The sequence below is a fragment of the Schistocerca serialis genome, chromosome 1, assembly GCF_023864345.2.
Source record: "Schistocerca serialis cubense isolate TAMUIC-IGC-003099 chromosome 1, iqSchSeri2.2, whole genome shotgun sequence".
Taxonomy (NCBI): domain Eukaryota; kingdom Metazoa; phylum Arthropoda; class Insecta; order Orthoptera; family Acrididae; genus Schistocerca; species Schistocerca serialis.
This window is the reverse complement of record NC_064638.1, coordinates 639,648,716-639,660,251: the sequence shown is the minus strand read 5'-3', so window position 1 is coordinate 639,660,251 and position 11,536 is coordinate 639,648,716. Positions and strand designations below refer to the sequence as shown.

The window sequence follows — 11,536 nt, the reverse complement described above, 5'->3', positions numbered from 1 at the left end:
AAATGTGAATTGCAGAGTAATCATGCAGATGTGATTGTATGGGAAATTTTCTGTTTCTTTTGAACGTGTCATAATGGCATTTAGTAAGCAAGTGTTTGTTTTTGGACTGCATATTGTTTGGGAAATTTTCTGTTTCTTTTGGTCATGTCATGAGAGCAAAAGTCAATGCAGCATATCCGCAAGGGAAGGGTGATGGGCTCCTGGATTCCTGTGCATGGAGATGCCTTCGGGCTGTGGCAGTTATTCCATGAAAACGTCACCCCACCTCATAGATTCACTGCAGGCAGAAGCAGTACAGTGCACTAATGACAAAGGGTAATACGTATCGTGAACTATGTTAAAGTTGTATGCTGTAGTAAAATCATGGAATGTACCTGTATATTATGGAGGTGAAATACATGCAAGATAAAGAATCAGCAAATGAATTTATTTAGTAGTAACTAGTGTTTGAGATTCGAGCTGGTACGGACTTGGCATCATTGAGAAAGGAGTCTGCTGTCTCAGGATAGAGCAACACAGTCAAGTCAAACAGTTAACACAGATAAATAAAGGCATTCACAAAAAACTTTCACGTAGTTCACCTCACACGATGCCTGAACAATGATAGGTGCATTATGTTCCATCCTACAACCATATCATGTGAAAAAAGGGCAAACTGAGTTTCAAATGAGCAATGCTTTCTAAATATGTACTGACTTGTCGACAGTAGCTCTTCTGTCTCTAGGAAAATTTAAAAATACTTAGGCTGTAGAAGTGGCTCAATAATGGGAACTCAACAGACAGTTATAAAGAAATTAACCATTTCAGTATTCCATTTATTTACAATTAAGACATAATTTAATGCTCTCTTAATGATGTCATCTCTTTTTTATATTCAAGTCATTTCTTTGAAATGACCACAGTTGTTTGAAAGGAAAAAATGAAAGATTAGGTTTGTACAGGCCATTAATGATGAGGTCATCAGAATCAGGGCACAAATTCAGATTACGATAATACAGGGAAGGAAATTGGCTGTGTCTGTTTCAAAGGATCCCTCATGGCATTTAAGTAATTTAGAGAAACAACAGAAAACCACAATCCAGACAGTCAGTTGAGGATTTGAAGTGCCATCATCTTGAATTGACATCCAGGGTGTTAATAGCTACATCACCTCACTCAGTTTATTTTCAAAGGACAGTGCAATATAGGTACCCTTAATGTAATCATTAGAGTAGATAGCTGATTTAACAGGACTAGATTACAGGCAGGTAAAAAAGTACTCTCATATACCATCTCAGGAAGTGCAGAATGACAGCTTCTGTAGTTCATGTGTAGTAGCTTTTGCAGCCTGGAACAAAGATTGTGACAAAGTGAAATGCATTAGACGTTATTACAAATATTACAAGACAGATTTAATTGCAAAACTAACTAGAGTTAAATGATTTACACATAATCAATACACTGCATTACACTGACTGTATTCCAAGGATCCCATAAAAAGAGAGATCTGGAGAATTTTCTGATCAGGGCAACAACTGAGAGCCCTCTGTATTGATGAAGGTCAGGACAGCGTGGGCAACATGCCATCCTGTGGTATTTAGTTGAAAGATACCATCGTGGCGACCTCAAGGGTAGGGCACAACCACTCACCTTAATATGTCAGAAACAGAACATCTCTATCTTGTCAAACACTGACGTGCTGAGAGATGTGGCTTTAGTATGTAATACCTACCGCCCAAATTACTGATTATGTGAATGAGAGATGATTGTTTTATATACAAAGTGAAACACTACACAATCGTGCCATGTGCCGGGCCTGTTATGATGATGACAAATTCAATATGGCATTTTGTGACAATACAACATTTGTTGAAAGCCATGTTGTAACTTAATGGCCAGCAGTGTACAAAATATAAATGACAAAATATTGCCAACTAGTATTTTGTGCAACTTGTCAAATGCATTAGATAGTATAGCTCATGAGATATGGCAGGCAATTGGGTTTCATTTACATAACTATTAAGAATCTGACGCTTCACATCACTGAACTGTGCACGTTCAGGATAGAGAATAATCACTACAGATGTACCACAAGATCTATATTTTGCCAGCTCTTGTTCTGGTTATATATAAATCATATGATGGAACCAAGATAAATACGGGGTGAGATTGGTCCATTTTCATGGATTTATTTGTCTTTTAATTCTGTATAGGTTAGTTAAATTTAAATAAAAAGTAACATCCAGTACTATGTTTTCAAAGAATGTAGATATGACCATTACTATTATAAGCAAAATATGTTTCATAATTTTTTATATATACAGCCTGAAATTTGTGGAACAATTTAGCTTGAACTTAGCATGATTTTGATCCATAACGTGAATACTGTATTTATAGGTGACGGTCCTGCTGTGGAATAATGTTATAAAAGACCCAGGTGTAGTTGGATGTAAATTAGATTACACTATATTAGTTACATGTCACGCAGAGAGAGGGCTTAGGGTTGTGAAAAGAAGTCAAAGCCATACATTTAAGTACAATGAAACAGAATGACTTAACATTATGGTATTACAGTGCTAATACTGATGCAAAATAATATTAAACATTACTTTTAAGAGTTTCTATTAAAATCCTCTTCTTCAAGATGGAAGGAGTTCTCTACCTCTTCCATACCTCATTGTTCCTTTTCACCCATGTCTATGTATGTTTTCAACATATTTGTGGATACTTTTACATGGTTTCACGTGTTTTTACAAATTTTTGTGCGTATTTTTATGCATCTGTGCATGTTTCAACAAGTGTTTGGGTTACCAATTTTTTACGCATCTTTATGCCTCTTTTCGCTTATCCAGCTATTCTCACAACCATCAACACCTATTTCGCCCACTTCTGCATCATTCCAGCTTTATTTACACCATTCCTGCCACAATGGATCCTTGCTCCATCTTTCTGTACCAGTCCAGAAAAGTATCTCTTTCCCCAGCTAAAACACGGTCCCACATCCTGTGGTTCAAATGCTGCCTCAACCATGGAATCCTTCCAAACCACCTAACTGTAAAGATTCATTTCTCTGAATCCCATCCATACTTTCACAATGATCTGCAGTTTTTTCAGATTTCACCAGTCCCTGGCCCTCACAAAACTGGTACCACAAAAACACATCTCCATCGCACAGGCATCCCAGAACCACCTTTGCTCCCTCAGCAAGATACTACTACTCTGCAATCCCTACTCCATACATCACATCTCTGAAACTGAATCTCTTGCTTTCCAGCACCTGGAGGAGCATTCCAGACATCACCTCCACAAGTTATCCAACCTGCTAACACCCTACTGCCACCTTGGGCACCACTATCCCACCCCTACTTTATCCACAATGCTCCTCCTTGTCCACTCCTCACAGCAGCTAAACCCTGCCTAGCTGACCTATTCAGCTTGCCACATCCCCCAAAACTCCCTACCAACTCTCCACTAAATTGAGAGCCAAAACATTCCTGTAACACTGTTGTTAACCTTTACACCAAAACCCTCAGCTCGACAGAAGTTTCAGTCCTATCCAAAGGCCTCAGCTTTAGCCCTACACCAAAATTTAACCACAGTGGACTTGCCAAAGACCTACTCTCCTTCTCCCAATCCCTTCAATGGAAGCCCTTCTTTGCCCCACAAATCCCTCCTACCAAAACCACCCTAATTCCAACATTGAACCCTTCCTCTTCCAGTTCATACCATCATCCAACCATGATCCTCATCCCCTGCCACTTAACCACCCGTTGGTCACCTCCCAGGAAGTCCTTACCTCCAACATAGCTTCAGCACCCTTTCCTAAGTCCCTTCCTCAGAACAACATCTTTTCAGTAGAAGAAAGAACAGTCATACACAACCTCAAAACAAACCCTGACCTAATCATCCAACCTGCAGACAAAGGTTCCACTACTGTTGTTATGAAGCACAGTGACTACCTGGCAGAAGGCCTCTGCCAATTATCTGATTCCTCCACCTATAAACTCTGCTGGAGTGATCCCATCCCATAAGTCCGACACAAACTCCAGTCCCTGTTAGAGCCAAAGGCGCTTCCAGAACATCTCTCCTGAATCAATTTCCCTCCTCACCCCTATGATACCTTCTAAATGCTACCAAAAATCCATAAATCTAACAATCCTGGATGCCCATTGTACCTGGTTATTGTGCTCCCACTGAAAGAATTTCAGCATTTCAGCCCTCATTGACCAACAACTCCAACCAATTGCCCCTGATCTAGCCTCCCATGTCAAAGGCACCAACCAATTCCTATGCCAACACTCCAACACCCCAACCCTTTACCGACTGGATCCCTACTCATCATGGTTATCGCCACCTCCCTGTACATCAACATCCCTCATGCCCAGGGTCTTACCGGTATTGAACACTACCTTTCTCAATGTTCTTCAGACTCCAAACCCAATACTTCGTTTCTCATACACCTTACTAACTTTATCCTAACCCACAAAATCATCTCATTTGAAGGGAAGGTATATAAACTAATATGCAGCACACCCTTGCTCACGCATGTGGCACCCTTCTATGCCAACCTTTTTATGGGCCACCTAGAGGAAACCTTCCTAGCCCTCCCTATAATCCCAAAACACCAAATCCCTAGTCTGTTTCAGGTTCATTAACGATATCTTCATAATCTGGGCTCAGGAACCAGATCAACACCTTCTCTTCCCTCTGTTTCATATGGTCCTGCTCAACCCAGAATGCCACCTTCCCAGATGCTGACCTCCTCGCCTGTGATGGCTCCAACACCACCTCTGCCCACATTAAGCCCATCAACCATCGACAGTACCTGCATTTTGACAGTTATCATCTCTTTCACATCAATAAATCCCTTCCATACAGCTTGGATACCCAGGGATGGTGTATCTGCAGTAACAAAAACCCCCTTGCTCAGTATGCTGAGGGTCTCACCAAGGCCTTAGCAGGCAGGCACTATCCCTTAGACCTAGTCCACAAACAGATCTCCCGTGTCACTTCCCCTCACAACCTCAATCCTCCCACCATCCCCAATTTAGCTTCCGCAAGGGAAGAAATACCACCACTGCTGTTCTTTCAATTGTGAATGAAGTAATAACAGCCTTCGAGAATAAAAATAAAGCCTCACTTCTTTTATGTGATTTAAGTAAGGCATTTGACTGCATTTCTCATGATATCTTACTTGCTAATCTCAAATTCTATGGTGTACAAGACTCTGCTTTGGCAGTAATTGAATCATACTTAAACAATAGGAAGCAGTTTGCCTTTGTCAGAAACCAAGGCTCACAATTGCTAGAAGTTAAGACAGGAGTACCACAAGGTTCTGTCCTTGGGCCCTTCTTTTTTATAATTGCAGTCAATGATTTACCCCATTGTATCCCAAATACTGTTATTTGTTATGCTGATGACACAACTTTGCTTGCTCAGCATGAGAACATATCAGTTCTGCAAGATATAATGCAAGATGGCCTGGAAGCAGCACTAAATTGGTTCTCATCAAATACATTGCTTTGCAATCCTGATAAAAACCAACAGATTATACTAGGATTGTCAAAAGAAGTAGAGGTGAAAGCAGTTAAAATTCTAGAAATTCATGTAGACTCTAAGTTAACGTGGGAGACATACATCAACCATACCTGCACAAAATTGTCTCGAGTTACGAATTTAATGTGGAAGCTGAGAAGCCTGGTGACAAAAGAATATTTAAGGGTTATTTATTTTGGACTCTTTCAGTCACATATAGAGTATGGACTGCTGATATGGGGACACTCTCTTCACATCACTGAAGTTCTAAAAATTCAGAAGAAAGTGATACGGGCAATGAGCAATTCTGGTAGATCAGAGCACTGATGGCCACTGTTCATTCAGCTGAAAATATTAACAGTTATTAATCTTTGTATATACGCCTCAGCATTGTAGGCAAAAAAACAATGTAGCAGATTTTCAAACGAGGGAAAACATACACCACCATAATACCAGAGGCAAAACAAAATTAGACATACCTACGCACAGGCTGATAAGAACAGGAAATTCCCATCTAATCAATAGTCTAAAAATATTTAATAAATTTTCTTCTCAGTCGGCTCACATAAGTAGCTTCAGGAGCAGGCTACTTAACTGGTTACTAATCAGTCCTTTTTACAATATAACAGAATTTATGAATATAAAATCAATTGATATTAATTTTTAAGGATTTCATTATGTGATGTCGCTGAATGTATTTATCTTATTTATGGTGTATGTTATCATTTATGGGCATTATTTGCAATGCTCATTTAGCTTTAAGGTACTATTCAAGGAAAATGTTATATGATATCCATGTAAATTGCCTGTTCCACCTCAGGTGGTCAATGGTGAATAAAGAATCTGAATCTGAAGAACCAGCCACAAAGGGGTGTCCCTCTATCACCCAGTACCATCCAGGACTGGAACAACTGAACTGCATGCTTTGCCTGGGTTTTGATTACCCACCATCACACACGAAAAGAAGTGATATCCTACCTGACATACTTCCTACCCCTCCTAAAGTGGTGTTCTGTCGCCCACCCAACCTCCACAATAATCTAGTCCATACCCATGCCACTCCTAATCCCAACCCCTTGCCACTAGAATCACATCTCTGTCGAAGACCCAGGTGCAAAATCTGCCCAATCCACCCACCAAACACTTCCCATTCCAGTCCTGTCACAGGTTTATCCCACCCCATCAAGGGCTGGGCCACCCATGAAAGCAGCTACATTATTTACCAGCTCTGTTGCAATCACAGTAAAGCTTTTTTATATTGGTATGACTATCAACCACTTGTCCACCAGTCCACCAGTATGAGTGGCCACCACCAAACTGTGGCTGAGAGCAAAGTAGACCACCCTGTGGTACAAAATGCAGCTGAACATAACACACTTGGTTTCAATGGCTGCTTCACTGCCTAAGCAATGTTGATCCTTCCCTCCACCACCGGATTTTCTGAATTGTGCAGATGGGAGTTATCATTACAACACATTCTCCGCTCCTGTAATTATCCCAGCCTCAAACTATGGTAACATACACATCCTCAACACAACAGTTTCCACCCTCTCTGTCCTATCATCTCCTCCCCATTCTCATCTTCCACCCCTCTGCCATTGCATCTGCCACCTTTCCCCTCTCCTCTCCTTTTTTACTCCTTTTTTCTCCACCTCCCTGCCCAACAACCTCCTGATGCTGCGTCTGTAGGCAGTCTAGTCCCTGCACACTCCACTAGACAGCATTCGTCTCTTTCCCCACCCATACACTACCATGCCTTCCCCTTCCTCGCTCCCTCCAGATTGCTGCTTGCATCCCACATTATAGTTGCATTCAAGCCTGAAATGCTGAAATTGGCGACCGTGTGTATGTGAAGTGTGCTGGCTTGTATGTGTGAAAGGTGTGGGTCTCTCTTTTGCTGATGAATGCTGTGGCTTTATGTAAGGGTGTTTTAATGGAGCCTGACTGCAGCTTGATGTGTCATCTTTACGGTAAGTAGGAATCCGTCTTTTCTTAACTTGTTGATATTCCTATATTGAGTTTACATTGATTACACAAAGAATGTGCTCGTATGTGCACTATGAGTACCTGTGGAAAAAACTAGCATCTTTGACCAATGACGGCAACGGCCTTGCCGCAGTGGATACACCGGTTCCCATGAGATCACCGAAGTTAAGCGCTGTTGGGTGTGGCCGGCACTTGGATGGGTGACCATCCAGCCGTCATGCACTGTTGCCATTTTTCGGGGTGCACTCAGCCTCGTGATGCCAATTGAGGAGCTACTCGACCGAATAGTAGCGGCTCCGGTCAAAGAAAACCATCATTACGACTGGGAGAGTGGTGTGCTGACCACACACCCCTCCTATCAGCATCCTCAACTGAGGATGACACTGCGGTCGGATGATCCTGATGGGCCACTTGTGGCCTGAGGACGGAGTGCTTTGACCAATGATAATTTATGGGGCTATAGTATGGTAGAATACAATAGAAAAGAAGACGGCTACTATGGAGCCCGAAAAGGTGCACAGATTGGCCTGGCTAGCCATAAGAGGCAAAATTAATGGCACACACATTGCTTGGATGAAGATCATGCTGGACATTCCATCATTACTTCTTTGGCTTACAATGGAGGAACCAGCATAGAAATAAAGGTTGAAAACTGGAAAAAACTGGAAATCTGTAGGATATTAAGAATACCACACAAACATAATGAATGTGGTAAATATAGGAATGGTTGGGGAAATGGTGGCTGACTACACGACAACGTACAGCAGCTTCAATAAATCTTTCTGTGCACAATAGGAAGTAGAGAGCAGTGGAAGAAAGAACCGCACTATCATTCAGATGACATAGTCTGGTTTACTGACGGGTTGAAAAGATGATGGAGATGGGGCAGGGGTATACAGGTACAGCCTAGACTAGGGAGTGCAATTTCTCTAGGGAAGTTAGCTAAGATATTCCAGGTAGCGATATTTGCTATCAGAGTATACACGGAGGAGAATTTAAGTCATACTGTCTGCAAGTATTCAGATAGCCAAGTAACTCTGAAATCTCTATCAGCTCCTGAAATGAGATCAAAGATTGTTCCAGAATACCATGAAACTCTTGTGAAGCTTTGGAAAAATAACAGGATAAACCTGCTTTGCACCCTTAATCATTCAAGTATTAATAGTAACAAACAAGCTGAAAGGCTAGCCACGGCATAGGCAATAACCATTTGTTGGAATGGAACTTATCGTATCACTAACAAAAAGGATAAATGTGTCAGGGGGCGAAAAACAAAACTATGACAAGTTAATGATGACAAAACCATGTTTTAAGAGAAGTTCTGCAATCCTAGACTTGAACAAGAGGCATATTAACGTCATGGCAGGTCTGATGACTGGTCATGCGAACTTCAGGAAACACCTGCACACAATGAGTCTGTAGAAAGAAGCTCCCAAGTGCTGACTATGTGATATGGGGGATGAAATCACACCGCATTTAAGCTTCCAATGGGAAGCAGTGTAGGTCAAAAGACACAAAACATCTGGGTCAGTAATTTCTAAATAAACTGTGGCCAACAGTGAACTAGCAAAGAGACTCTTTAAGGATACTAACTGGCATTTGGCCTACTTGAATGACTGGAATAGATATACACAATCAAATTAGGTTTGGTGCAGGCAACAGGGGGCTGAAACCACTGTTATTTATTTCTACATGTTTAAATAAAAGAATCATGCTCTTTGAACCATCACAGCACAATTCTGTCTTTGTAAGACGGGCTATTATTCTGCTGGAATACACCATCACTGTCTGAGATACTAAGCATGAAGGGATGCAGGTTGTCTTCAATTATGTTGACATAGTTCACAGCTGTCATGGTGTCTTGACTACTATTACAGTCCCATGGAAACTCAATGAATGTCACCTACAGCACACTATTGTCTTGACTAGCCTGCATGCCGGCTGGTGTGGCCGTGCGGTTCTAGGCGCTTCAGTCTGGAACCGCGTGACTGCTACGGTCGCAGGTTCGAATCCTGCCTCGGGCATGGATGTGTGTGGTGTCCTTAGGTTAGTTAGGTTTAATTAGTTCTAAGTTCTAGGTGACTGATGACCTCAGAAGTTAAGTCGCATAGTGCTCAGAGCCATTTGAACCATTTGAACTAGCCTGCATCTGTGGGGTGCTGCACATTTCAAGCAATCATTCACTCGGATGGCAGCATATCCAGACATAACCGTCAACCTGCTGTAATGAAGAACATGATTCACCTGACTAGGCTACACTCTTATACTGATTTATGGCCCACTCTCAATGGCGCTGAGCCCAAAGCAACCACAACTATGTTATTCGGTTAACATGGCAACAAACAGGGGTTATCTGCTGGGGAGCCCCAAGTTCGAGACCGTGTGCTGAAAGGTGTGCTCTAAAATAGTTGTATCTGTTCCAGCATTGTATTCTGTCATCAGATCTGCCACAGATTACCACCTATCCCACTTTACAGCGCAGATAAGCCTCTGACCACTATGTCCTCTAATGGGGTAGGGATGTCCCTTACCTTGTTGCCTACTCGTAGTGCCACCATTCTTCAACCACTTTCCACAGATGTTCACAACAGTACATGAACAACTGACCAGCTTCACTGTTTATGAGATGCCCTACTGCCAAGTACCGGGTGTGATGAAATAGGCTGTGTACTGGATTCTACAATACTGTTTTGCATGCTCAAATGCCAGCAAATAAAATCGGCAGATGAAAAAATCCATATCAGATTTCTAGCCGTGATATTTATGTTCATGGAATTTTATAATGTTCTCCTTATATTCTTGCATTGTGACAAAAGTAAGAAAGGTTTCTGAGATTTAGTAATTGAAATCATGATTGCGAGCACCTAAACTTCTAAAGAAAATATATTGAGGAGAGTTCGGTTTGGCTAATACCTGATCTACTCTGACAATGACCACATTGTGAGTAAAAAACCAAAACAGTCAACCAAAGTTCTAAGGAATGTGAATCCATATCTAATTTGATGAAATACTTAGCTTCAGAATTTATATCTCAATGAAAGCTTACAGGATAGTGTAAAAAACATGAATCTAAAAATTATGTCAAAATTGTTGACCTGGAATAAAATTCAAGTCTTAATTATGTAAACTGCATCTCAAATCCAATTTTAGGACCATGCCTGATCCACACAAATATTGGTACTAAAGTGCGCGTCATTTATGTTGGCGGCCGAGTTTAGGTTCGTTCTGCGCATCTAACGTCACAAAACACAGTCAGCCAATGAACAGAGAACGACGTTGCCAGATCTCGACTGCAGTGCATAGCATGGACGAGTGTCTTCAGTTTTAGAAACGTTCAGTCATAAATAAAGTAATAGAACAAAAGCAATGTCTTGATAGCAGACTTTCTTTTATAGAAAGTTTGGAAAAAGCGTTCTTTATACCAATTGCTTCATATTCTATTAATTAATTAAACCAAACAAGCAATAAGACTCCTAATTCAGGTGATAGCAAGGAAAGGTGTTTGCATCAATCTCACGAACCGCTTTTTCGCACTAAAGAAGAGCGGTAATTGTTTATTTCCTATTGTATTTCGACGAAGTGCGAGTAATTCATAGTCATACCGAAAGTGTTTGTCAGTATTTTGTGTGACATGTTAGAGTCCTCACTGCATTCTTTTGGCAGATGATCTGCGTTAGCGTAATGGTTAAGGTGTTGGGCTTCTACGCGAAAGGTTATGAGTTCAAACCTCGTGCGGTGCTTACTATTTTAATTATTTAAAAACAATATCGAAGTGCCTTACTTCATGAATTATATTCATTTGAATGCAATTTTTTGAACTTTCTAGTGCTTTCTCTCTTCATTAACCCTTTTGCTGCTGCAGACACGTGCTCCCCGCATTCCGCGCTGTGCGCGATTTTGTCATCACTGCACTGCTCGCCTGTGCAGACACATGGTGTTCCCACTGCTTTGACACACTTATCATTCGATTTCACAAAAACTATTTGGCCCAAAAATTTGATTTTTACACGTCTTCTTGACTGATACCTGACCCCAT

General features: G+C 41.2%; 1 protein-coding gene across 2 annotated transcripts in view; it reads right to left on the bottom strand.

The window, feature by feature from the left end:
- Positions 1-1,134: 1,134 nt before the first annotated feature.
- Positions 1,135-11,536, bottom strand: part of LOC126478698 (serine/threonine-protein kinase fused) — a 209,849-nt gene continuing 199,447 nt past the window's right edge. For both annotated transcript variants that reach the window (XM_050103723.1, XM_050103722.1), the window contains exon 12: positions 1,135-1,327. In XM_050103723.1, the coding sequence (XP_049959680.1) occupies positions 1,274-1,327 (54 nt within the window). In that variant the 3' untranslated portion in view covers positions 1,135-1,273. The remainder of the gene's footprint in view (positions 1,328-11,536) is intronic.